A 25,713-nucleotide genomic window follows, 5' to 3' on the forward strand; every position below is an offset into this window, starting at 1 on the left:
TATAATCACGAAACATTGCATTCTGAAATAAAACTTGGAAACTTTCATTATATTGAATTATTGTCTGGTGAATAAAGTTATAATGAGGATACGATAAAGATTCTGCAATAAAGATGTGTATAATAGCGTTATAAAATCAATTCTCAGATTTGTATAATTTATTTTTTAAAAATAATGGGAGCCCACTATGGGGATTGATAAATGTTTTTTTTTTGTTGATAAAAGTAGATTGACAATTAAGACTGGGCTCACTTTTTAAACACTTTTGTTTTTGTTATGCATATATATCTTCTTCTTTTTAAGCAATCTTGTTTAAAGTATTATTGGATATGAAATATGAATGTTTCTTCTAACAGAGATTTAAACACTGGATGGCATATTATGAGAGATTAATCTTTTTGGTTAGATCTGACCCCAGATTTTTAAACAACTTTTATTTCGGTTGGTTCACATTATGATCTTTCAATGTGATAATTGATAGGGAGTGAAGGCGCCTATTATACTTCATTTTTTTCTCCCATTATTTTTTTATCCGCCTTGTGATGATAATTAAGTCTATCTCTTGTCATCATTTTTTTGCCTAGTTTTATTGGACACAAGATATAAATAATCATCACCCAAATCACTGGGAAAATATAAAATCATCTTCCAAACATTCTGAAATAAATTAGAAAGCTTTCATAATATTGAATTACCATTTAGTGAGTAGAGTTACTACAAATGCTAGTCTACACTAAATCCTCTAGAGTCAGCTTAAGAATTCAAGGTAGAGAAAACTTTCTTCCCTGCGAAACAACATTCTCGATAGTTTTCACACACCCAGCCTCAACTTTTGCTGTGATAATAATGTCTTTCCTTCCTTCTTTTTTCTTCTTTATTTTCCTTTGGTCTCAGGAACTTTGCTTACTATCGTAGAAGCCGAGCCCAAACAATTTCAGTGTCATTCCCTACTGGTAGTGAAGTTCCCGTTGTTGCCAACCCAGTACTGTTTGACAGCAATCAAAATCTTGTGGGGCACAATTGGGCCATCCTCATGATCCACCATTTTGGCCTCCCATCTCATTCCTCTCACATTTTTTCTAACCTTGTTCACCACATCAGCCTGGTCCCTGACTATAACCGCCCCTTCGGGTCGAAGGATCCGATCCATCTCCAGAAGGATGTCTTCCATACTGCACTTGTCATGGTACAAGCTAAACAAACCGTGTGCATGAATGAGATCATATGTCCTCGGGTATGTAGAAAATCCTTCACACCTGAACAAATAAAAGTAATGTCACCGCAAGATTAATGGAAAATCTGTGTAAGTGTAAAAAGCCGACTTGTGACATACCAGTCGTGATAAATTCCAATTAGACCTCTCTCATAGATAGCACCTAATGTGTTCTTAGCAATAGTGGGAACAACATTCATCACCCAGGAGTTTGGTGATTCAAGTGCCGCTGCAAATCCTCCAAGGCCAGCATTCATGTCCATCACATTACGGTATCTGTTAGTGCCAATCAATTTGTTGATTCTTTTGTAAGTATTGACATGCTTTCTCCATAGTTTGTTGTCCTTTTGGTAAGATTCAGCTGTCACCCCTTGAACTGAGCCCCTTGATATTCTAGGAGGGGCCGCAAAAAGCCTAGCAGGAAACTCCTTCAACTTCTCTCCATCAGCTTCACCTTCTCTGTTTGCCTCAGAAAAAGGGGTTTTACATGCCTCCATTTTCTTATACCTATTATGCAGATCCAGTGGTAATAATAATAAGAACGAGATTATCTATTATAGGACCTGTTATACAAAAATGTGCAGTCTAAATGACTTGAAGCATGAAACAGTATGATGAGGACTAACCACACATCATCTGCATTATCTGAATTAATACATAAATTAGCAGAATGACTTCGGCAGGGTTCTGGATTTAGTCTCTTTCTCCAGATAGCGATATCTCCCTTTTCATACTTCTTTTCCCAACAAAGACTCTCAGTTAACTCCTCGATCTTTTTCTGCTCTGCTTCCAGTTCTTCCGCAGATTGCTTCCACGAGGAGTGGTGCGTTTTCCAGTTGATAGGAGGACCAGAGAGAATCCAGTATCCACCAGGTCTGAGAACTCTATCCACTTCCATTAGATACATACCACCTGGAATCAAAGACATCACCATATTAGTTCCTCTAGAAAAATCCTCTCCATGTTGATAAAAGTACATCTGGCTTGAAATCAAATGCAGAACTGACTATTTGAAGTCCATGGTATTAGGCATCTTAAACAGTGAGCCATGTCGAAGGCTACTGAAGGGTAGGGGAGGTGGATGGTGCCAAGAACACCAATAACAGCAGGGACACCTCGTTCCAGTGCAAGCTGAACTTGTGCTTCTTGATTGTCCTTTCGTCCAAAAGACATAGTTATGACATATCTCTTCAGCATGTACGCTCCCCAGCTTGCTACCTGCATTATCGTTCATGCACATACTCTTCAATTTACAATGTGACAACCGCATGGTGAAGTCAGAAGATCGATTATTGAGCAGAGTTTAAATTTTATACATAAACATAGATATGTTTGAGGAATCCACATACCCCACAACCAATGTCAAGTGCTGTTCGGATAGATCCATTAGCAATTGGGATGACTGATGCAAGTTCATCAATATATGCATCTACTCCTTGAGGAAACATGGCTCCTCGACTTGGGAATCTCAGCACATTCCCTTGGAGTAGTACCCGGTTTTGATTGGCCTTTTCTTCTGTGAGACTCTTGGAATGAACATTGGCATGGTACACTATATCACGGCTTTTAGGCCAAGGGAAAGGGGTCATGTACCCTTTTGGGGCTGGAATTAGGCAATTAAGTTTCTCCTCGTGAGATGGGCAATGTCTTTCCTTATGTATCATATTCTCCGTGGGATATCTCATTGCTCTGTCTTGTTCATAACAAGGCGTATAGTCAGTGAATCGGACATCACAAGGCTCGAACACTTTCGCCTCTGGTTCATAAATTCCTTTATCATTGTGGTGAGATTCGAATCTCAAATGGGGCAAAATTTCGCATTCTGTGATCCTATTAACATCCATGGCGATTCTATCTCCCTTTCCAGAACCACCCTTTTGCCATGCTCCAAAAAGATAAAATAAACCGCACAGACCAATCACATAAAATATTGAACAACTTCTTCGGTGGCCTGATAATGACTTGTTCTTAGAACCCATTAATTAGCCAATATTTCTATTCTCCCACACCTACGGAAATATTGTGATCACCAGGACTCCATCCACTGTAACACACGAAATTAACTCTCTAAGTCTAAAGCAATCAGATGTTGACTATTAGTTTACTATCATTCCTGACTGAACAACGTAAACTAGCACTGTCACTATTTAAAGCATGGGAAAACGTTTTAGAAACAAAAGACAATTTTCTTTGCATTTTTCATGCAGCGAGATTAATGGCTCTTAATCTGACAGAGTGAAAAGAACAGAAACAGAATTCGTCATATCATTTTATCATCGTCTTCAGACAACCCAGACAACTACTATACTAGACAGTTCATTCAAGGAGAAGTGGTTTCAGTTTAAACATGAAGTCAATCAACGAAAAGAGAAGCACGGAAAACTACGGTTAAATCTGGCTTCTTTATACCAGAGCAAATGAAACAAAATGAAAAAAGCGAATAAAATAGCAAACGAATTGGATGGTTGAGAAACTTAGAGAAGACGGAATCGGAAAAACTGTATAAGGAGTGCGAAGAGGAACCTGAGAACAGACGTATCACTCTGGAGGGAAATGAAGTGCGTGCCTTTCACCTCGCAGTCATAAATAGTCTCACTGAGAAAACAGGGAAGAACATCAAAGTTTGATTGGAATTGAATTCGAGAGCAGAAGACGACCTTTCATAGTTGTATCGGATGATTGTGGTCTTCGGGCCGTTCAAAGAGTTGGCCTCTGTTTTTCCGTGGGAAACGGAACAACCAAGGGATAATATGTCGCATTCGACTATTCTCCTACACCCCCGCCCCAAAAAAAAAAAAAAAAAGAAATTATATAACAACACATGTCTTGCCGGTATACCAATATTAAGAATATTCTAATTCTAATTTATTTAACATGAGAATTGAGGGCCTCACTTATAAACTTTTTTACGTAGATCGAGACATGCTTATAAGCCATTTTATTTGATTTCAAATAGAAAACTCTGCTAAATGACACCCAAACGGCCTTACAAGAAGCTTAGCGGTATTAGAGTTTTTTTTTTTTAAATGATTGAGGGTGAGGGGGGTACGAATTCGAGCTCTTTGTAATTTAGGTTGCTACATTTTAAAAACGAAAAAAGCTTAGGGATTTGGAAAATGAAAGGCGTGTGGACAAAAATGCCCTCCTGAAGCAAAGAGCCTTGTTTGAGTGCAATTTCTTCACCCCTCCTCACGCGGAGGAGAGTCATCTGGCCTGCCATCGTAGAAGCCGTCAAGCACACAGGATATCTACATTGGGAAGACAAAAAAGGGACTGTCTACTTATGCATTACTTGTACGTAACATAATTTATTAAAATTTTTAAATATGGCATAGACGACCCTCAAAATACGACGGGACGCTACCATTCATGTAATTTGTTGTTCCCTAAAGTGTACTGTATATTTATTATTACCTCCGGTCCTAATTATAAGACCCAGTTGACTTATTTGAAGAGATTAAAGAAGTAAGTTAAGTTAGTTATTTGTAATAAATAAGTGTTGTCATTCGTAAAATATCCTTGCTAATTAAGTATATTGGCTAGAACTATCATTATTAGAAAGCCTATCTTGAAAAAAAATACATAAATATAAGAGACAAAATGGATTGGGGTCTTATAATTAGGACCAAACAAAAAGTCAAATGGGGTCTTATATTAAGGACCGGAGGTAGTATTATCTCTGATTCTAGATATAAGGACTAGTTGATTAATTTAAGTAGATTAAGAAAATAAGTTAAATTAGTTATTTATAATAAATAGGTACTGTCCTTTCTAAAATACCCCAACTAATTAAGTTTATTGGCTAAAACTATTATTATTAGAAGGATTATCTTAAGAAAAAATAAATAAATTTGAGAGATAAAATAGATTTATATCTTATATTAAAAATCAAAATAAAAATCAAATGAAATTTTATATCAAGACAAGGAGATAGTATTATTATTTTTGGATAACTCAAAAAGAAACTTAGCTGGCAACATGCGCCAGCTAGGAAGGCTTATTCTTTTTCTTTTTCTTTTTTGCCAACAGGAAGGCTTAATTCAAATCTTTAAATGGTATGCAACAAAGTCCTCTGTATTACGATGATCTGAAAGTGCATGTCAGGGTTGTGCTGTTAAATGGATAAAACATGTGACACGGTTATTTTTCAATTATTTATGTAAAACTCTGGATTTTTTTTAGAACTATTTGTTTGTTTAGCTAATATGCTTTCTTTTTTTTTTGGGGCCAACGTTAAGTGGATATGTTTAATATTAGTACTTACAAAATCATGTAAATACATGTCATACCTACATTCTAAAATTTTAAAATTTATCTCATCTAATATTATTGAAGCGAAAAGGCAAATTTATCATGATACACGTGTTGCATTATGTGGTCTTATCTTACACAATTTATCATTAGTGGAATAAAATTAGTGTTCTTAAGAATAAAATAATCATAAAAAAATTTGTGAATTTGATGCTTAAGCGTAATTTTATTTCTACCTGCCATTTGAACTGATTATTTAGTTGCCTATGTATCCGACTAAAATTTTCTCTCCATCTACAAGTATCCTTCTATTGGGGTAATTTTGAAGCGTACTAGATGTGAACATCCTAAAATTTAAACTTCAATTTGTCTCGTTAGCAGTGATTAGTTATTTCTGTTAAATCTAATTCGTATTAAAAACAAAAGACAGAACGCTGGTTAAAAAAAAAAAAAACAGACAGAACGGTAGTGGGGAAATTCAACAACTGCAAGTCAGGAAAAAAAAACGACAAAATGGCCGGAGCGTCAATGCAGTACAGAGGCCCGACCCTGAGCTAAAGGATTGAAGCAGCCGGGCGATCTCTCGGGCACAAATCCGTCGTCCCTCTCGCCATGAACGAGCAGCAAAAGTCTCTCTTTTTTAGCTCATCTTCTCACTTCTTGCCCCCTCAAGGTTCGCATTTTTTCTTCCTCTCTGCCTCCTCTCCCATGAAGTCTTTCCCTTATGCTTGGATACCTCGTTGTTGCTAGGAGTAAAGCTATCATACGGCACGGCTGGATTCAGAACCGATGCATCACTTCTATCATCGACGGTGTACCGGGTGGGCATTCTTGCGGCTCTGAGGTCGCTGAAGACCCAGGCGGTGATCGGCTTGATGATCACGGCCTCACATAACAAAATCTCCGATAACGGCGTCAAGATCGCTGATCCGAATGGCGGAATGCTCACTCAGCATTGGGAGCCCTTTGCGGATGCTCTTGCCAATGCCCCTTCTCCTCAAGATCTAGTCCAGGTTGGGAGACAAGTTATTTCCTTTTCTCTTTTCTTTTCATCTGCGTGGTCGTTTGAGTTGTATTTTATTCGTCGCGGCATTCTTTTGCTAGGTTTGAAGAATCAAATAGTTCACAAATTGAAGTCATTCAATAAAACTATAGTGAAACCTCAATTCCATGAAACGCTTATAGTAGATTAATAATTAGGTGTTGTATTAAATAACTCAGCATTAATATGATTTTGCGTTATCTACAGCTGATAAACGACTTTGTTAAGAAGGAAGACATTCCATTCAATGGATTCAGACCAGCTGAAGTAATTTTGGGGAGAGACACAAGACCAAGTGGAGACGCATTGCTTAAAGCTGCTAAAGAAGTATAAATCCATATCCAACTATGAAGCTTATAGGAGCTTTTTTCCCCCCTTGCCTATTTAAATAACGTATAACTGGATAAAAATGAAGGGAATTGCTTCAATTGTTGGTGCCATTGCGACTGACATGGGAATTTTGACGACTCCGCAATTACATTGGATGGTTCGTGCTAGAAATACGGGCATGCAAGCCTCAGAAGAGGATTACTTTGAACAGCTTTCAAGCTCATTCAGGTTAATCCCTGATAATTAATATACTTAGATACGACTCCTTTTTTATCCCCTGTTTTAATTGGTTCCAAATTTGACTGAGCATATCTGTTTAGGATTATTTTCTGATTGGATCAGGTGCTTAATGGATTTGATCCCAAGTGAAAAAAGCAACTGCAGTGGGTCAAGTGACAAGTTAGTAGTGGATGGTGCTAATGGCGTAGGTGGAGGAAAACTTGAAGTTTTGCAGAAACAGCTGAAGGGTTTGTCAATTGAAATCCGTAATTATGGTGAAGATGGAGGTGTACTGAATGAAGGAGTTGGTGCTGATTTTGTGCAGAAAGAGAAGTTTGTTCCTAATGGGTTTGGTTCCAAAGACGTTGGGATAAGGTTAGTCTTTTCACTGTTTTGATGAAGTTGCTTGATTAGCACAAGTAATTCCAAGTATGGTTAAAATTTGAAGTGGCCATTCATCTGAAAATTGATGATTGCTAAAACAACTGAGAGCAGCATTCTTGGTTGCAAGACATGGATGACGGTTTTAATTTAATTCATTCAGGGAGGAAGGGAGGAGGAGGAAAAGGGACCTATGGGGGAGGGGTGGAAGATGTTTAGACTGATAGAGAACTTCGTCATGCCCTTGATTTGATCTGCAAACTTCTCAAAGGGATTCTATCTTGGTGACATTTGCTATGCTACTAATTCATGTGATGGTTTACTTTTGCAGGTGTGCTAGTTTGGATGGAGATGCCGATAGGCTTGTTTATTTTTCTGTCACACCGGGAAGCAACAGTAAGATTGAACTTGTTGATGGGGATAAGATACTATCTCTTTTTGCCTTATTTATCAGGGAGCAACTTATCATTCTCAGTGAAGAAGAGGGTGCAAAGAACAGTCGCCAAGCCCATCTTGGTGTTGTGCAGACAGCTTATGCAAATGGAGCATCAACAAATTACCTCAAAAAGCTGGGACTGGAGGTCAATTTTACCCCAACTGGGGTGAAATACTTGCATGAAAAAGCTGCTGAATTTGATATTGGTATCTATTTTGAGGCAAATGGCCATGGAACCATCTTATTTTCAGAAGCCTTCATTGGGTGGTTGGTGGCAAGAACTAAAGAGCTTTCATCAAGATCTAAAGGTCTATTCAGTTCACTTGAATATTTCTATCTTCTTTGTAAGATTTAACTGTAGAACCATAAAATAAGTGTTTGTTGCTTCCTTTAGGTTCAGAAGCGGAAAAGGCTGCTTTAAGGCTACTGGCGGTCAGTAAATTGATCAACCAAGCTGCGGGAGATGCTTTGAGTGGATTGCTTTTGGTGGAAGTCATATTACAGCACATGGGATGGTCAATACATAGATGGAATGAGCTTTATCATGATTTACCTAGCAGGCAGCTTAAGGTAGGCGAAATTCTTTTTCTGTATTCGGAAGCTGCAGCTGGATCTTAATTATATGTTCATTTGGTCCTTTTCCGCGTGAAAATGATTCTTTGTATTGTTCTATATTACATGACTCACAGTTCTTAATTTCCAGGTTAAAGTTGCTGATAGAACTGCTGTGGTTACAGCAAATGCAGAAACAGTGGTTGTAAGTCCCCCCGGCCTACAAGAAGCCATTAATGCAGAAACTGGTAACTTGTTCTTCGTCTGTTGCTTTTTCTGCCCAACTGTTTGCTTGAAACTTGTGAGTTCTGACGATTTTCTTAGTTATCACGGCATCACACCTATCAAATTCTGTTGCTTAGGCACGGTTTCCTTGCTGACTCCTTGCTTCATTTTTGGCTTGACATGCTGATGGGAAGGAAACTGTGATAGAAAACAACACTGAACAAAGCTACTTCCTTCAACAACAATGAACAATCATGCATAGAGTTAACAATGCTAAAAGGCAACCCTCGCGACCACTCAAACAACACTTGCAAATACAGAAACAGTTGCATAAAATAAACAAGACAGAGCGTGTGTGTGGAGCCGGGGTCATTGTTCTCTCAAAAACTTCCACAAAATTCTCTAGGCCTCACAGTAACTTCCCTCTTCCCCCTACTCGCCACCCCAAAAACCATATAACTCGATCAGTTATCATCCTGAAGCTTCTCCTCTTCCCAATTTCTACGCTCACTTCCTTTGACTCCAACTTTTCCTAGAATACTCGAGGGATCTATCATGGATTAGCTTATTGTTACTCCCTTGTGTCTGAAAATAACATCCCAAAGAAGGGGAAAAAGGAGAGCGATAGTCTTTTCAGGGGGTGTTTGGATGAAACCAAACCATGGTTTGAAGAATAGCTTTTGGAGAATAGATTTTTGGGAGAATAGGTTTTGTGAAGAATAGATTTTCGGGAGAATAGGTTTTGTGAAGAATAGATCTTGTGAAAAAGTGATTCTGATAAAGTGAGAGTGTTTGGATAGTTATTATCAGAATCACTTTTTTTATATACAAGTTACTAAAAAAGGCATAAATTGATATGATAATTATATAAAAAATAGATTTTATAATATATTTTAATTTGAAGAATAAAATTGTTAATAATATATTCTTTACTAACATGATTAATAATATATAAGATAATATAATTAATAAATAATTAATGTGTATATATATTTATAAATTATAAGATTAAATATGTTTATAAAAAAAAATTGATGGGTGTTAAAGTCATATTATCGTTGGGATCTATTCTGACAAGCACAATCATACTCTCCAGTTTGAGCCAGAAGCAAAATGGATTCACTTTTTCTAAAACTATCGTTTTGACTCCAAAATCATGGTTTTGGCCCAAAACTGTGGTTTGCTTATTTTCTCCCTTGTTTGATATTTTGGTTTGGGTCCTAAAACTATGGTTTTGGCCTTAAATTGTATATGCTGCCGTGGGGGCTTCAATATTTTTTTTGCAATGTATCAACTATCAAGTAAATTTAAGGCTCAGTATTTGGGCCATGTCTGCCCGAATGGAACTGGTTTGATGATGATGATGATGATGATGATGATAGGGGCTTAATACACATTTTGATCCCTTAAGTTTATTTTATTTTAATTTTGGTCCTTCAAATTTCAAACTATAGTTTTTGGTCTCTCAAATTTCCTTTCATTTAAAATATTAGCCCCTATAATCTAATAAAAACTTGAACTATTTTGCCTATTGAAGAATCAAAACCTATAGTTTGAAATTTGAGAGATCAAAACCAAAATGAGGACAAATTTGAAGAACTAAAAATTATATTAATCTATAATAATAATAATATTGTCCATTTCACGCATTTTAATAATGCCTTTTAGCTACCAAGATTAGGCTTCGTAATAATTTCAATTCACTGACAATGTAGCCAAGCACTCCCAAGGACGTTGCTTTGTGCGGCCATCTGGCACTGAGGATATTGTTCGAGTTTACGCGGAGGCATCCACGCAAGAAGCAGCGGATAGCCTTGCCAGCTCTGTGGCAAAACTTGTGGATCAATTCTTGGGTTGCAACAGTTAGAACCTTTCGAGCAAGAGCTCTTCAGTTTCGCCAAATCATAGGAATGTTGGGTCTAGTCTTGGAGGCGTCTTCTTTGTTTTCTAATGTAAAAGTACATCATCGTTGCCTGTTGTTCTTATCCTCTCTGTTTTTTTCTTCCACGACAAGATTAGTGGGGTGAAGGTGGTATCCTTGCTGTTAGCTTTGTGGGGGTTTGTTTCTTGTATTTTATCAGCATTATCCCGATGACCGAAGAGCCGAAGATGCTAAAAGAGACAGCGTTGAGGTTCCAAATGGTCAAGTGGAAATCTGTTGGATTGAACTCATCAGTTTTAATTTATTGAGATTATTTAATCCAGTTAATAAGGAGTTAATTTATAACCTGCACGATTGTAAGTTTTAATATCACTGCTAATATAGTGACCTTATTATCGGGTGATAAGTGCTGTTCAAATGTTGAGGCATGTTCTGACTTTTTCATAAATTTATAAAATTCGACTAACCTAAATTTTTATAGAAAAGAAAGTTAAGTGAAAGAAAAGTATCTTTAGTGAATGAGAGAGATGCTCTACAACTTTGGTGTCTCGTGGAATTCGGAATCCAAAATTCGTCAGCCATGATCACGATTTCGGACTTGCGTACTACCAAGCAAATCACATCGAATACAATCAAGGAAAAGATGCGCACTATATTGAGTTAATCTATCGCCTAAGTCATTGAATCTTGTTTATTTTGTGCATTCTTCAGATGAAGGAGTCTTGGGCACGTTAATTAAAGTGTTTGTACTGATAAAACGTACGAGTAGAATACAAGATGACGATGTAAAATGCTTGATACTTCTTTTTTTTAGCATGGGATAATTGCTTGGGATACATCATTTTAATACTCGATTTAAAAATTATAACTGAAATTATCACGTGACAAATATTCAAACTTGAACAATTATGGAAATTTTAGCGTACTTTTTCTCGACTATCTTCTTAAAATATGGAGGGCACAAACGTCTATAGACAAAATATTACAAACTAAGTCATGAAGTGCTTGCATATGTGTATCCACATTTGCTGATAAAAAGCGGTGTTTTTAAAAGTTGATTTATAAAATAATTTTTATAGTTTTTAAAAATAAAAAATGAAATATTTATAAACAATTTAACTGTTAAAAAGCATTCTTTTTTATATGGAAAAGATTAAATATAAAAAGTTATATAATTAATCTGAAACAATATGGTTTCGCGAGATTTAAAAATCCGATTCTGATGAATGTTTAGAGATAAGAATGATTATCATTAACCGTCACTCTGGCACGTCTTTGGTTTCCGTTCAGTTTTACTTGAGTCCTACTCAAATTCTTCTGTGTTTCTTCTTTTTCCCTTCTTTTCGGTAAACAAACGCAGAAGAGGGGAAGCTAGGGAATAGTCCAGTAACAAGAGAACTACTAAGAATTAACGGCAAGATTTCTTAGCAAGGTTAGTCAGCTTCCTCGTTGGCTTGAGGATGGATTATCTCAATCTTCCGCCATCCATTGCCCCGTTACCATATCCTTAATTTTATCGGTTTAGTTCTTCTACTGGCCGTGCGCTTAAATTACTTAGTTTTATAGTGTTGCTTCCCTTCCTCTCCTCAGTCCTCCCCCTGTTCATTTTCTTTTCTCTTTCATCGCATGCATACTCGTTTTCTTTCCTTCGCTCCGCGGATAGGGTTTCTGAACCTGAATCAACCGCAAGGGTGAGTGCATCGCCGTGTCCAATGGCCACTATGAGGTGATTATATGATTGGAGAATTGGATATTAAGTGTATAAACTATAAAAATATTCGTGGAAACATTTCAAACTGACATAAAATCTGAAGTAGGTAAAGCAATACATGAGGTGCTCTTAATTCAACACACTGCGTTGACTTTGAAGCTTAAGTTCTGTTTATGAGCTATGACTTGTTCCCATTGAAGTGAGGAAAAATCTATCTTGCCTCCTTTCATAAATGGAAAGTGTTTATATGCAGTCTTTAAAGACATTTATACAATCAGGACTAAAGGAGTCCTATTCATGTACGCAGTGTACATTGACTAATTACGATAAGTTCATCTTCAACTTGGTGGCTTCTGTTGTCATGTAGCACTGGCAGCCAAGACCTCTGTACTAAACAACGAGAACGTTCTTAAAAGGGCAGCTGACTTAAATGATGCTTTACTCAAGGCCTGCTTCATAATTCACTGTTATGCACAACAATTTTCCTAATCTTTCCCCTTCACGGAGATAGATCAAGAGCAGGCGGTGCAAACTACAGGTTAGTTGTTCATTCAAATTCGCTTGGTTTTTGTTGAACTGACTACCACAGAGATAGAACAAGACGGTGCCTTTTTTCCTTGGCCAGGTGAAAAGAAGGTACATAAGCCTTCTTTAAAACGTTTCACTTTCTATCTCCTCTTAGCATGAGGGATATTCCAAGGTTTATTAATTATCATGGATTAGATAAATACGGCCATGTCTTGTTTTGAGACCTTATAATTCAAACTTGGAAGTTGTCGGAGCTTGCCAATTTGAGGAAGCGATATTTGTTTTTTATTTTATTAATTTCAACATCGCATTGGTAAAAGCATTAGTAATTTAATACAGCAGGAATTTATTATTCATTGTAATGATTTGGTGGAAGCGCTTAGTCCAAAGGGAAAAAAGGGGGAAACTTGGCACCTATCGCATCTTATTCCTTTATGGAATACATACCTAATCAATTATAGGATTTCGAAGTTTAACTAGTTTTGGATTGTATTTGACAGAAATCTGTTAAGTCTGCTATGTTTTTTTATTAGGTGACAAGAAAGAGCAGAGTTCTCACATGGACATGGATGCCACTCGACAACCTCAGCGCTCAAGATTCAGAGAATACAAAAGATGGTTCCTAGTGTCCCTCTACATCGTCTTTCTTCTGGTAGGCCAATCTGCAGCCACTCTTTTGGGAAATCTTTACTATGACAAAGGTGGTAACAGCAAATGGATGGCAACATTCGTTCAGTCAGCTGGATTCCCAGTTCTAATTCCTCTCCTTTTTTACTTTTCACAACGACGCAAACCCACGAGCGACATTCCCAAAACCAAACCAAGTGTTTTTACTTTTGCCCTTCTCTACCTAGCTTTTGGCTTACTCTTGACAGGTGACAACCTCATGTATTCCTATGGGCTTCTATATCTCCCTGTTTCCACCTACTCTCTTCTATGTGCTACCCAATTGGCCTTCAATGCTCTATTCTCTTACTTCCTTAATTCCCAAAAGTTCAGCCCTCCCATATTGAATTCCTTGGTTCTCCTAACCATATCAGCTTCCCTTCTTGCAGTCAATTCTGATTCCGAGGAGTCAAAGGCTTTATCGAAAATAGAGTATATAATTGGGTTCCTCTGTACACTTGGTGCATCTGCTGCATATTCTTTATACCTCTCCCTTGTACAGCTTTCCTTCGAGAAAGTTATAAAGGCAGAGACCTTCTCTTCTGTGTTGAATATGCAGTTCTACCCAAACTTCCTCAGTACATGTGGTTGCGTTGTGGGATTGTTTGCAAGTGGAGAATGGAAAACTCTGAACAATGAGATGAAGGAATACCAAACAGGAAGGGTGTCTTACATAATGACTCTGGTTTGGACAGCTGTGACGTGGCAGGTTTCCACCATGGGAATGCTAGGGCTGATCTTGGAGGTGTCTTCTTTATTTTCAAATGTAATAGGTACAGTGTCGTTGCCTGTTGTTCCCATTCTATCAATTTTTTTCTTCCACGACAGGATCAACGGGGTGAAGGTGGCATCCTTGCTGTTAGCTTTGTGGGGTTTTATTTCTTATATTTATCAACATTATCTCGATGACCAAAAAGCCAAGGCAGCTAAAAGAGATAGTGTTGAAGTTCCACATGGTCACCTGGAAATTTGTTGAGTGAAGGGACCAATTTTGATTCAGTAATCCCCTCCTAGATATTTTTGACATATGTCAATGGATTTTGTTTCTCAATGTTGTGTGATTTTGTCTTGCGTGCTGCTATTATAATTTACAGGTCATTTTTTCTTCACATAGGTTAGTCAATGGGCTTTGCTACTGAGCACCCGTTGCAACATGGGTATATTCCACGAGACCAGAAAAGGTACCTTTATTGGACATACAAGATCATGTGAGTGAGTCTGTTTGTGTGTGTGTGAGAGAGATGCATTAGAGCTTTACTTCGGTGTTTAGTGGAAGTTTGAATTTCTTCGGCCATGATCACCATTTCGAACTTGTGCGCGCTACAAAACAACCGATATAGAACATGGGCAAAGAAAATACGCGCACTGTATCAATCTTAAAATTTACGGGGGTGTTTGGATAGAAACCAAACCATGGTTTCAGAAGTGCTTTTACGGATTACGAAGTAAATATGTGGAGGAGATTACCTCGTTTTGCGGAAAAGTGCTTCTGAAACCATGGTTTTGGGTTTCGCCATTGGGAAGCGAAAATCCTCAATTACTATTACTATAGGAACGAGATTTTAAAATTAAGGGAGTCTCCTTTATGCAAGCGATTTTTTTTTTGAAAACCTTGCGAGAAAAAAGATTTTGAAAATAAAAAATTACAAACAGGGACTCGTTATAACATTAGTATTGGTTTTAACAATAATTTTTATAAATGGGTATCTGTATGCAATTTTTTAATTTTAGGGTCTATTTTTTGCAATTTTTCTTTTTTTCTGAACTTCGACAAAATGATATATTAAAATGAAGAGTTCAAATATTATAAACAGTCAGATAATCTATATCAGCTACGTTAAATGAAAGAAAACTACTTTTGGAAATCACATCAATATAATAAGAAGAGAAATTATAAATTAGAGAGAAAATTCCCTGCCAAGTGATGGATGAAACATCGAAAATAGATGGTGAAAAGCCAAGAAACAGTTTTCAACGCAATGAATGTGAAGAGAAGACTTAAGTAGCCAAATAAATCTCCTTGTTTTCGCTAGCGCATCGACTAATCTAATTCAAATGGCCTCATCAACAGCACTTTCAGAAGCATCTCCTCTTGTGATTCACCGGACTTCTTAGCTTGAAACAACCAGACCTTTTCTGAGCGAGGGATCATGACACCAGAGTTGATGATTGAAGTGCAGCTCGCAGATATTTTGAATGAAATTCAGTACCAGCAATGATGGTATTTCTCCAAAAAAATTCCTTAATGCATTGACCAGAATAACAAAGTACTTCTTGCCAATAATAAATTACTCCTCCAGTCCTTAATATAAAGCATAATTGTTGAGTTGATTTTGATCCTAAATATAAGACTTATTTCTCATATTTATCAATTTTTCTTAAATTACTCCTATAGATACTCCCTTAACCATAATCAAATAAAAGAGGGAGAGGGGATATTAAGTAAGATGATTATAGTGTTTTAGGAAAAACATGTCATATTCCTTAAAATTAACTAACTTACTTAACTTTATTATATTAAGGACTGGAGGAGTATCTTCCTTTTGTATTTAAATAAAACCGCATCTCAGCCATTAGGACTAAATGCAACTGAAAATATAAGATGATTTTATTATTGTTTTTTGGGGCTGTGCGCGCAGCGTCGCACTCAATATTATTTAATTAAGCACATTTTTCATACGTTACAAAAATGTCTAAAACAATTACATTATCCATGACTCATAAATGGCCAGGTTTCACATATACTTTATAGTATACATTGATTGTGAACATAGATAGTGAAATAATTTTCTATACGTAATTTTTAATATTTCCATGGTTAAAATTTCAAATTAATATGAAATAATAAATTTATAAATTTTTTTTAATAATAATATAACAAGTTTATGTGCATACTCTAGAGTCTAGTGGTTGATCCGGGCACGGGATTTGGGCCACTTGGCAAGACAATGGGCCGGTTTTGATTTGAATGGGCTCTACATAAAGGCCCAAATATGCTTGAGCATATAACAGAAAAGTAAAATATCCCGCCAGAATCGCATTCAAAAACTCCTCGAAGTTCAAAACCGTTCACACTCTTTTTAATTAAAAATAAAATAGTACTCGTATTAATAACAACAAACGGAGACTGCATAAAAAAGCAATTGACTCAGGTCAGTTCCAAAGCATGTCACCACCAAACAGACTCCGCCCACCACCACTATAAGAGGGCCTCTTACGTGGCTCCTCAGCCTTACTTCATGAACAACGACTTCTTCGTTGGCAACCCCACTCTTCCTTCCTAGCAAAGCCAATTTAATTTTAAAAATATACGGCAAAAATCGTTACGCTCCCTAACTGAAACAAAATAGCTTCCCTTCTCCTCCTCCTGTTCATTTTCTTCTTCTCTTTCACCGCTTGCTTCCTCGTCTCATTCGCTCGCTCTGCGGATAGGATTTCTGAGTCTCAATCAACCGCTAGGGTAGCGGCACCGCCTGGTCCAATGGCCACCATGGAGGGCTTAATTGGCCTCGTCAACCGAATTCAGAGAGCTTGTACGACTCTCGGCGACTACGGAGGTGACTCTGCTTTGCCGACGCTATGGGAGGCGCTTCCCTCTGTAGTCGTCGTCGGTGGACAGGTTCGCTTTTTGTTTTTCCTTTTTTGGTTAAACGAGGCAATCTATTCGCATTTTAGACGGCTCTGCTGTGCGCTGTGTTTGTCTTTTTTCGCTGTATGAGTAACTTTATTCATATGAGCAAGAATTTACTTGTTTCTCTGGCTTGGCATGCGTTAATATGGATTTCAGAGCTCTGGAAAGTCTTCGGTACTAGAAAGCATTGTCGGCCGCGATTTTCTGCCCAGGGGATCAGGTTAGCAGTTGTCTATTGCTAACGGTTGTGCTCTCTCCTCTCTACTTAATTTCGTATTTTGTTTGGCTGCTAAGAAAGTGAAGAAGTGGCAAATACTATAACCGACGTATCTGGTTCTTGCATCATATACTATCTCCCACTACTGTTTCGTACCTGGAAAAATTTTTGGTGAAATTTTCTCTGTCTTTTACCGTAAGGTAGAAAAGAAAACGGAAGAATGAGATATTTTGAGTGGTGAAAAATGTCTCATGAAGTTTCTTTGTCGTTGTTTTAGTCTCTGGTGAACGATGCTTGGCTCTCCTTATATTTTGACATTTTATGTGGTTTTTAGGGATTGTGACGCGAAGGCCCCTAGTCTTGCAGCTGCACAAAATAGAAGAGGGGCTGCAGGAGTATGCAGAATTCCTTCACTTGCCGAAGAAAAAAATCACAGATTTCTGTATGTCTTGTGTGACTTGTTAATTATTATGAATATGTTTTCGCTTGCAGCAACATGTTTTCTATAACTTTCTTTATTTTTATTTTGTACTGATTTTAAATTTGTTCCTTGTTTGCTTAAATATCTTTTGAAGCTATGGTTCGAAAGGAAATTCAAGGCGAAACTGATAGAATGACAGGGAAGTCAAAACAAATATCTCCTGTTCCTATTAATCTCAGTATATACTCCCCGAATGGTATGCAAACAATTAAATTTTACTTTTCATACAACTGCTGTGCATTTCTTGGTCTCATTTTTTATTAACATCTGACACAGCGATTAAGAATATGTCTGTGAAAATGTAAAAGTAATTAGGTCGTTTCCACCTTTTGTGGCTCTGGAGAGTAAATAATTGCTTAACATCTTCCCGACTAAAGTGGGAGCATTTAATCAGGATAATTTGCTAGCTGTGTACCAAATGACCATTTTCATTTCCTAGCCGCTAAAGAATGTCAACGCTTTATTTTCCTTTATTTTTCTCTTTATGGTCGTTTAATTCCTTTTTCTCTTCCTGTTTGCCCTTCCATTGTAATTATTTTCTTTCTTGTCTTCATGCTAGTGCTTCTGATATCTTTTCCTCCTACCTGTACTCCACTATTTTATAACATTATCTCTGAGAGCTTGAATTCTTTGAGTTTTCTGCATATCCTTTAACATCTGTATGTCTTAATGATCCCTATTCAAGTTTATCTGATGATAATCATACTTGTCTTCTTGGTAGTTGTCAATCTGACATTGATTGATCTGCCGGGCTTAACGAAGGTTGCCGTAGGTATACTTTCTAACCAGTTTCTTTTCTCAATTGAACCAGAATTCTTCATAACACCAATTTCTAAGCGATATATTTTTTTTTTTTTAAATCTAGAGGGACAGCCAGAAAGTATTGTTGAAGATATTGACAATTTGGTTCGCTCATATGTTGAGAAGGTAGTTAAAAGATTCTCCTCTCCACATACACACACTACCAATGGCACTACCAGTCCTTAAACAGGGAATTTCGATCTTGGTTCATTTTCACAAAAGCTTGATATTTTTACTGTGACTAGAAAAGTGTGCCTACTTAATGGCTTTACTTCTAACTTCACTTCTTATTTTTAAGAAGCTTCATTTTTTAATAAAGCATACTAAATATCAATACCTCTTGACAATTACATGTTGTAGTCTTTCTTTCAGTTTTTAGAATTTAAACAAAATGACGAGTGAATATTGCCATGGACACCTGGGGGTCAAGGACTTATGACGGATGTGGACGCTCTTCCTATCTGTTGCCTGCAATAATTTGATGGCCCTAAAAAGTGCGTGCTTTTGTTTTTTTAACTTGGTATCACAGCCAAATTGTATAATTCTGGCAATAACACCAGCCAATCAGGACATAGCAACATCAGATGCCATTAAGATGGCCAGAGAAGTTGATCCTACAGGTATACTCGTTTCATCTTGTTAGTTGTTGATACTCCATTTCATGTATTTATTTTCCAATTTTTCTCATTAGGTGCTCGTGCTTTTTTCTCTACAATAAATCCATGATGTTTTTGTTTTAGGTGAAAGAACATTTGGTGTGTTGACAAAGTTAGATTTGATGGACAAAGGAACAAATGCTTTGGAGGTAATCGAAGCTCCGAAGTACATAGTCATGAATATAATACTTAGTTTCTTAAATCCATGCGGACGCGATCATAGAAATCTTAATTACTGTGGTTATGATGTTTCCATTTGATTCTTAATGAAGGTTCTTGAGGGAAGATCATATCGACTTCAACACCCATGGGTAGGGATCGTGAATCGTTCACAGGCAGATATTAATCAGAATGTAGATATGATCGCTGCTCGGCAACGGGAGCGAGAATTTTTCGCGGGCAGTCCTGATTATGGGCACTTGGCCAGCAAAATGGGATCAGAATATCTAGCAAGGCTTCTCTCAATGGTTTCTATTGATCATTTCTACCTTTTTTCCCTGGCTATTTTGATGATGGGATGGACATTTTATCTGCTTCCTTTTTCTTATAGTTCTTTATAAGGTTAATTGGTCACTCGAAGAATTGATTTGTTTTTCAGCATTTAGAGTCTCTGATAAGAGCTCGGATTCCTGGAATCTCTTCTTTAATTAATAGAAGCATTGATGACCTTGAAGCAGATTTGCGCCACCTGGGCAACCCAGTTGCTGTTGATGCTGGGGTGAGGAGTACTATTATATCTATTGGTTCTATGGTCGGGTTTATAGTTGCTCGCAAGGTGGATATAATTTTTGTCAATTTGTTTTGATCTTTTCAGGTCCAGTTGTATACTATTCTAGAATTATGTCGTGCATTTGACCGCATATTCAAGGAGCATTTAACTGGAGGGTAAGCTAACTTCGTTATTGTATTTAGTTTTCTGCCTTGTCGAATTCAAGATGACAGTCATTTCAAGTGGATGTTTGAGTTCATTCTTTACGGGCAACAGTTTTTTTTCCCGTGATTCCTAGAATTGTCACCCTCATTGGATTATAATTTTTCCCCGAAGAAATTTACTCTACTTCATTGCATTCCTTTTTTTCAGGCGACCTGGCGGTGACCGAATTTATGGAGTTTTTGATCACCAGCTTCCTGCTGCGCTGAGAAAGCTTCCCTTTGACCGTCATCTGTCGTTGCAAAATGTGAGAAGGGTTATTTCAGAGGCAGACGGCTACCAACCTCATCTGGTCGCCCCCGAACAAGGTTATCGACGCCTCATCGATAGCGCACTTAATTATTTCACAGGTCCAGCTGAAGCTTCGGTGGATGCTGTAAGTGCTTCTGCGCTACGTAGTTCAATGTGGTTCACCCTCTTCTATTGCAGTATCATTGTGTCCAATTTGGTGTCTCCGTGAAAATGGTCTCTCTCTCTCTCTCTCGTCCTAGAAACAACATTAGCTTTGACTACGGACTTCACATGCCGTTAAACTCTTCAGTTGGCTAGTTGGTGAAAAGCAATTTCTATATTCAATTTCATATATTCATATGCTATCGAAATTTACCGAGCTTCTTTCTTCTACATCGCTGGTCTTGTGGCAGATTCACTTCATACTAAAGGAAATCGTCAGGAGGTCAATTGCAGAAACGCAGGTTTGAAAAAGGGAAGGGGTGGGAAGAGAGATGAGGGAGTAGCAATTTTTTCCCAAGAAATTCTTAACCAGTCTTAAAATGGTGCAGGAGTTGAAGCGCTTTCCAACTCTGCAAGAAGAAATAGCAGCAGCTGCTGGTGAAGCGTTGGAGAGGTTTCGTGAAGAGGGTAAGAAGACAACCTTGCGACTGGTGGAGATGGAATCTTCATACCTGACGGTTGATTTCTTCCGGAAACTACCGCAAGAAGTCGACAAGGGAGGGAATCCAGTTCCCTCCTCTGCCGACCGATATGCTGAGGAACACTTCCGCAGGATAGGTTCAAACGTTTCATCGTATGTTGGAATGGTTTCAGAAACGCTGAGGAACACCATTCCGAAGGCTGTGGTTCATTGTCAAGTGCGGGAGGCTCAACGATCTTTACTTGATCACTTCTATACCAAACTGGGCAAAAAGGAGGTATCTAACTGACTAACTCGTCATGCTTAGCCTGCCACCGAATCAAATTATTTTAATCTGTCATTTAAAAAGAAAATATTATTTTTGACCCACAAGTGAAATATCATCTCTTAACTAATAGGATTGGGATAAGTAAAAACGCATCAATTCCTTTTAAGCAATCAACAAAGAAGAAGAAGATAAGTATTCAAAATAGTGAAAATACAGTGGAGCTTTGCAAGTTTGATAGACATGCTATAGCTGATGTATAATTTACTGCATAATATATACATTGAAATATGATCACCAATACCGATTGTAGGTTGTCTGGAACTAACTAGTTGAAACGGGGAGTGGGGGTCAACTCATTTTTTCCCGACTAACTTGCCGTTTATTTTTCAGGGAAGGCAACTGGCGGAGCTGTTGGATGAAGATCCTGCACTGATGGAAAGGAGGCAACAATGCGCCAAGAGGCTTGAATTATATAGGTCTGCTAGAGATGAGATTGATGCAGTTTCATGGTCCAGATGAAATGTGGGGGGTTTTGAATATAACAACTCTAAATTAAGACATTGTCTGCATATATTTTATTTATTTATTTATTTTGTTTATTTTTACCTGTTTTGAGGCTGGTAGGGAACCTGTAATATGCAGGCGTTCAAAATCCTAGGTTCAAGTGAACAATTTATGTAAGGCCCAAGAGGATATTTGAGCTTTCAGCTTTTTGCAGGTAATAAACCGAATGTTTGGTAAAGTTTGGCAGCGAGAAAACATAAACGTTGTCGACTTTCTCTTCCTTTTTTTAGCCTAAAAAAAGGCATGAGAAAACATGTAGGGATTAATTAGCCAAAGTTTGTGACTAAAATCTTTTAAGGAAGTGATTCTATTTTCTGTAACAGGAACATTCATAATAATAGCTTCGTCATCTATCACATGACTGACAAGAATTGCAACAACAATGGACTTTTCTTGACATGAGATCAAAACTAACGGTCCAATCACACAGGTGGTGAATTTGTTTGATCTAGCCAATGAGAAAATGACATTGAGATATGTCACTATCAATTGGCTACAATAATTTTGCAATAACCCTAATTCGAACCAAAACAAAGTCCTTCATAGATCTCCATAATCTCTGCAGCTGTGCGTGTATTTTTTCGGCCACTAAAGTTTTTTGGGGCATGTTTACTTGCCTGTGCAGTGTACAAAAGCATCTTTACAGATAATGGATACTGTTGAAATTGAAGACCGTAGGAGCCCTGTTACGCGATCTGCTGGTTTCCGGATCACAATGATCAAGAACCAGAACAAAAAGAATGGATTTATTTTTTGGGATTGATCCCAGCCAATCAATATTAATCAGGTATCATAACATGAAATTGTTTCAATTCACAGTCAATGGTTGACTAGCTTACGCTGAGAAGCAAAAGGCTCCTCCGCCCAGAAACTTATTTTTGCCCAGAAAATTTGCCGTCTATTCATCAAAAGCTATATAGTTCATCGCCTAGGAGCACCAGCTTTGTCAAGTTCTTCCAAAGCTGCCCATAATTTTGGATCGTCATAATCCTTGATCAGGAAAGCAGGGTTCGCTTCCCACAGCAAATGCTCCGGGTTTCTGGTAGCCAAACCTACAACAGGCATCCCAGCCGCCACTCCAGCTTTGATTCCAGAAACGGAATCCTATGACAAAAAAGCCACGCTTGTCAGATCCTAAGCAGGTAAACATTAATCTATGAACGGAAGATCACAAGAATACAGACCTCGAATACAAAAGTGTGATCTTTGGATGCGATCAATGCTTCAAGACCCTTTAAGTAGGGATCCGGATGAGGTTTAGCATGTTCACATTCACTTCCAACAATAACAGCTTGGAAAAAGTCTTTGAGACCAAGTATAGATATCATTAGTTCTGCATTTGCTCTTGGAGCGTTGGTCACGGCAGCCCGCTTCAGGCCACGTTCTTCTATCCATTTCCTCACTTTGTCCAGGCCATTTAAGGGCTTCAGTTGCTCAGCTGCCAATCTGGTTGGTCCATCAAATAAATTATCCTCTAAAACATTACAAAATAAACCCACAATAATGAAGAAAGCAGATATTACTTCCGGAACATGGCTTCCTTATCATCTACAAACTTTAACCCCCGTTCCAAATCAGCAGGGAAGAGAGCCAATGCAATATCATCGTTGTGTTTGCCAGCAACGGTGTCAATAAAGAATTCCTCTGTTATTGGCTTCCCTTCGTTGAAACCAATCTGATCACCACCAAAGCTTCTATATTAGTTCTTTAATAGCTATGGCAATTTATAAATATGATTAAAAACATCAGTACAATCAAAACATATACAAGAACTAAACATCTGTCTTTTAAATTTTCGTCCAAGAAAATCTACCTCTTGAAGCATTTCTCGGAAAGCATAATAGTGGAGAGGATCAGAATCACAAAGAGTTCCATCAATATCAAACAACACTGCTTCAATGGGAGCAACCCTGGCAAGCGAACTGTTGCTGCAGCCAAACATAAAGGCAATTAGTAGAAAATCTAGAGAAGCCAGCAAACTAGCAGATAGAATAGGGTTTGGTTCATGACAGAAGTAGCATGTTAGTTGATAAAATATAGAATCTAGTGACTGATTGTTGTATATTTGCCCAGTGGAAAGGCTGTAACCTGCAAGACACTTAAAACACGATATAAAACCTAGGGAAGTGACAAACACTTGCAGCTATTGCACCTTTAAGGCAACAAAAAAATATTTACAGAGTACAATTTGACTGCATAGAAAGCCACTCTGCTTGATAACTGGCAACCTGGTAGAAGCTTATAAGCTGCCTGATCTCAAATTTAACATTAGAGCCACTTACCAACGCAATATGCATTCTTTCATCAAGTTTACAAAAAGAGTTCAAGAAATCCAGACTATATACTGCAACAATGATATAATAAAACTACACTGATAAGTCACTAAACTATAAAATAAATGCTAATAACCGCATAAAAGAGCAATCATATGCAGAACGAGCCCCAAAATTGATCTAAGATGATATATCATGTGTTGCCATCATAAATACAGTTTCTCTTTAGTGACAAAATCATTAATATATCGACATGACAGAGCCTTGAATTGATTTCCAAGATGGGGAGAGCTATATGATTAAGGTTATATCGACGCAAAATTACTATGATATTAACGAAAAAATGGCCCCAAAAACATGACATCGAGATCGGAGCGAAGTCCAAATGATTAAGACGACGAGCAGGGACGGTGCCACGGAAATGGCCACGCCTTGATCCATCCATTAAAAGAAAATTTTGATTTGCCTGTATATTGGAAGTCCTCCAGGGACATGGCAATGAAGCAAGATCCAACCAGGCTGTTCAGACTACAGATTGATTCATATCCAGTTTAATATCGGATGTCGATAAATTTCATGGAGATGAAAATGGGAAGTATGACTAACAGTTCCTTAACAATTAAAGAACGACTAAATCAATAAATTAACACCAGAAAAGGAATTTTGAAGAGAAAAATTCAGAAAGAAGCTTCATATGCCTCTCTCAGCAAGCGAGGGAAGAAGTTGCAAGGAAATCAAGTATTGAACACCGAAAACTCGCAAGAAATGTAAAATGGAAGGCAGTATCCAAGAGCATATAAAAGCAAGAAGGAAATGCGAAATCGACTCTTGAGTTTAATATAAACTCCTTTACGTAAACTAGAATTGCAGTTTCAACACTGTTGCAAATCATCGTATTGAAGCAGAAACGTTACCTTTCTGCGCAGTTCTCCAAAGACGCGGTCATCGTCATCAAAATGTTCACTGACAAACTTGTTTACCCAAGTCCCAGAAGCGGGGCATTTAACGTCATGAATGAACGAAGGGAATCTGCCAGAGGATCAAAAAGGTTCGGCGGAGGTGCTATGGCCTTATTTTATTTTATTTTATTAATCTCTCTGTAATGCCCCGTTTGGCATCATGTAAGAGTTTTTGTGGAAGTAAAAGTATAAGCGAAAGTGGAAACGGAAGTAAAAGCCTTTTTTTCAGCCAGAAAATGTTGGAAAGTTCATTTCATTTCGTAAAGATTTATAAAAAAAGATATTTTAGAGAAAAATGTAATTGGAAAGTTCATTTTGTTTTAGAAAAAGATCTGTGGAATTTAAAAATAAAAAATAAGCCTGTTTTATCGCGTGAAATGACTTTCTCAGACGGAGTTTTAAAATGAAAAAAAAGAGAGAAAACAAATACACAAATTAATTATTTTATTGTCCAAAATATAACTATTTATCTTAAACTTTTAGTAAATATTTTCCGTATTCGCTGCTCATGTCCGCATATTCTGAAGCCTTTTCCTTGGTTCTTACTTCTTCACTGTCATTTTCAACGGATCCCATTCCCACCCAAAAAGTGAATGGCTATGCTCTTTTCTCTGATGTCTGA

At 37.5% G+C, this 25,713-nt stretch overlaps 5 protein-coding genes across 16 annotated transcripts; 3 read left to right on the forward strand and 2 right to left on the reverse strand.

Moving 5' to 3' along the window:
* Window positions 1–658: 658 nt before the first annotated feature.
* LOC114720889 (probable methyltransferase PMT14) lies at window positions 659–3,945 on the reverse strand. Of its 2 annotated transcripts, none has more exons than XM_028906610.1 (6): window positions 3,737–3,945; window positions 2,563–3,222; window positions 2,221–2,431; window positions 1,840–2,125; window positions 1,334–1,720; window positions 659–1,256 (listed from the first exon to the last, which is right to left on the reverse strand). In XM_028906610.1, exons 2-6 carry the CDS (start codon window positions 3,190–3,192, stop codon window positions 941–943), a joined length of 1,830 nt encoding a protein of 609 aa, XP_028762443.1. In that variant the 5' UTR covers window positions 3,193–3,222; window positions 3,737–3,945; the 3' UTR covers window positions 659–940. The 2 variants fall into 2 exon arrangements, with proteins under 2 accessions (XP_028762443.1, XP_028762442.1); XM_028906609.1 differs by having other exon boundaries at window positions 2,563–3,257.
* A 2,059-nt stretch (window positions 3,946–6,004) lies between these two features.
* On the forward strand, window positions 6,005–10,876 carry LOC114720892 (phosphoacetylglucosamine mutase). The gene is made up of 9 exons (XM_028906615.1): window positions 6,005–6,137; window positions 6,215–6,477; window positions 6,714–6,833; window positions 6,922–7,064; window positions 7,179–7,430; window positions 7,768–8,180; window positions 8,267–8,442; window positions 8,576–8,672; window positions 10,365–10,876. The coding sequence occupies exons 1-9, from the start codon at window positions 6,077–6,079 to the stop codon at window positions 10,514–10,516; spliced, it is 1,677 nt and encodes a 558-aa protein (XP_028762448.1). The 5' UTR covers window positions 6,005–6,076; the 3' UTR covers window positions 10,517–10,876.
* Window positions 10,877–11,935: 1,059 nt separating this feature from the next.
* Window positions 11,936–14,487, forward strand: LOC114720902 (probable purine permease 10). 7 transcript variants are annotated; one of them, XM_028906630.1, is made up of 3 exons: window positions 11,936–11,963; window positions 12,550–12,780; window positions 13,304–14,487. In XM_028906630.1, the coding sequence occupies exon 3, from the start codon at window positions 13,330–13,332 to the stop codon at window positions 14,410–14,412; it is 1,083 nt and encodes a 360-aa protein (XP_028762463.1). In that variant the 5' UTR covers window positions 11,936–11,963; window positions 12,550–12,780; window positions 13,304–13,329; the 3' UTR covers window positions 14,413–14,487. The 7 variants fall into 7 exon arrangements, with proteins under 7 accessions (XP_028762463.1, XP_028762465.1, XP_028762462.1 ...); XM_028906632.1 differs by having other exon boundaries at window positions 12,610–12,780; XM_028906629.1 differs by lacking the exon at window positions 11,936–11,963 and adding an exon at window positions 11,981–12,257 and having other exon boundaries at window positions 12,496–12,780.
* LOC114720900 (dynamin-related protein 1E) lies at window positions 13,705–22,034 on the forward strand. 2 transcript variants are annotated; one of them, XM_028906624.1, is made up of 15 exons: window positions 16,732–17,055; window positions 17,224–17,287; window positions 17,619–17,726; window positions 17,860–17,961; window positions 18,487–18,537; window positions 18,631–18,692; window positions 19,096–19,186; window positions 19,307–19,371; window positions 19,495–19,689; window positions 19,821–19,940; window positions 20,037–20,107; window positions 20,304–20,529; window positions 20,798–20,848; window positions 20,936–21,304; window positions 21,686–22,034. In XM_028906624.1, the coding sequence occupies exons 1-15, from the start codon at window positions 16,918–16,920 to the stop codon at window positions 21,812–21,814; spliced, it is 1,842 nt and encodes a 613-aa protein (XP_028762457.1). In that variant the 5' UTR covers window positions 16,732–16,917; the 3' UTR covers window positions 21,815–22,034. The 2 variants fall into 2 exon arrangements, with proteins under 2 accessions (XP_028762458.1, XP_028762457.1); XM_028906625.1 differs by lacking the exons at window positions 16,732–17,055; window positions 17,224–17,287 and adding an exon at window positions 13,705–13,708 and having other exon boundaries at window positions 17,643–17,726.
* A 521-nt stretch (window positions 22,035–22,555) lies between these two features.
* LOC114720904 (haloacid dehalogenase-like hydrolase domain-containing protein Sgpp) lies at window positions 22,556–25,181 on the reverse strand. Of its 4 annotated transcripts, none has more exons than XM_028906635.1 (5): window positions 25,047–25,181; window positions 23,673–23,781; window positions 23,383–23,534; window positions 23,044–23,305; window positions 22,556–22,963 (listed from the first exon to the last, which is right to left on the reverse strand). In XM_028906635.1, the coding sequence occupies exons 1-5, from the start codon at window positions 25,082–25,084 to the stop codon at window positions 22,781–22,783; spliced, it is 744 nt and encodes a 247-aa protein (XP_028762468.1). In that variant the 5' UTR covers window positions 25,085–25,181; the 3' UTR covers window positions 22,556–22,780. The 4 variants fall into 4 exon arrangements, with proteins under 4 accessions (XP_028762468.1, XP_028762467.1, XP_028762469.1 ...); XM_028906634.1 differs by having other exon boundaries at window positions 23,673–23,787; window positions 25,047–25,180; XM_028906636.1 differs by lacking the exon at window positions 25,047–25,181 and adding an exon at window positions 24,142–24,839 and having other exon boundaries at window positions 23,673–23,787.
* Window positions 25,182–25,713: the final 532 nt, after the last annotated feature.

This window comes from Neltuma alba, unplaced genomic scaffold (assembly GCF_004799145.2).
Source record: "Neltuma alba isolate B1F8T4 unplaced genomic scaffold, ASM479914v2 tig00012007_pilon, whole genome shotgun sequence".
NCBI lineage: Eukaryota > Viridiplantae > Streptophyta > Magnoliopsida > Fabales > Fabaceae > Neltuma > Neltuma alba.

Bases quoted from the DNA above. Each gene is read 5' to 3' on its own strand.
- LOC114720889 (XM_028906610.1), bottom strand. From the start codon at position 3,192: ATGGGTTCTAAGAACAAGTCATTATCAGGCCACCGAAGAAGTTGTTCA. The intron at 2,432-2,562 runs GTATGTGGATTC...ACGATAATGCAG, and splicing joins CACTTGACATTGGTTGTGGG to GTAGCAAGCTGGGGAGCGTA. The intron at 2,126-2,220 runs GTCAGTTCTGCA...CTTTGATTCCAG, and splicing joins AATACCATGGACTTCAAATA to GTGGTATGTATCTAATGGAA.
- LOC114720892 (XM_028906615.1), top strand. From the start codon at position 6,077: ATGAACGAGCAGCAAAAGTCTCTCTTTTTTAGCTCATCTTCTCACTTC. The intron at 6,478-6,713 runs GTTGGGAGACAA...CGTTATCTACAG, and splicing joins CTCCTCAAGATCTAGTCCAG to CTGATAAACGACTTTGTTAA. The intron at 8,181-8,266 runs GTCTATTCAGTT...TGCTTCCTTTAG, and splicing joins GCTTTCATCAAGATCTAAAG to GTTCAGAAGCGGAAAAGGCT.
- LOC114720902 (XM_028906630.1), top strand. From the start codon at position 13,330: ATGGACATGGATGCCACTCGACAACCTCAGCGCTCAAGATTCAGAGAA.
- LOC114720900 (XM_028906624.1), top strand. From the start codon at position 16,918: ATGGCCACCATGGAGGGCTTAATTGGCCTCGTCAACCGAATTCAGAGA. The intron at 19,187-19,306 runs GTATACTCGTTT...TTTTTGTTTTAG, and splicing joins CAGAGAAGTTGATCCTACAG to GTGAAAGAACATTTGGTGTG. The intron at 20,849-20,935 runs GTTTGAAAAAGG...AAAATGGTGCAG, and splicing joins GGTCAATTGCAGAAACGCAG to GAGTTGAAGCGCTTTCCAAC.
- LOC114720904 (XM_028906634.1), bottom strand. From the start codon at position 25,084: ATGACGATGACCGCGTCTTTGGAGAACTGCGCAGAAAG. The intron at 23,788-25,046 runs GTAACGTTTCTG...GTTTGGCTGCAG, and splicing joins TTGGAGAACTGCGCAGAAAG to CAACAGTTCGCTTGCCAGGG. The intron at 22,964-23,043 runs GTCTGTATTCTT...TTTTTGTCATAG, and splicing joins ATCACACTTTTGTATTCGAG to GATTCCGTTTCTGGAATCAA.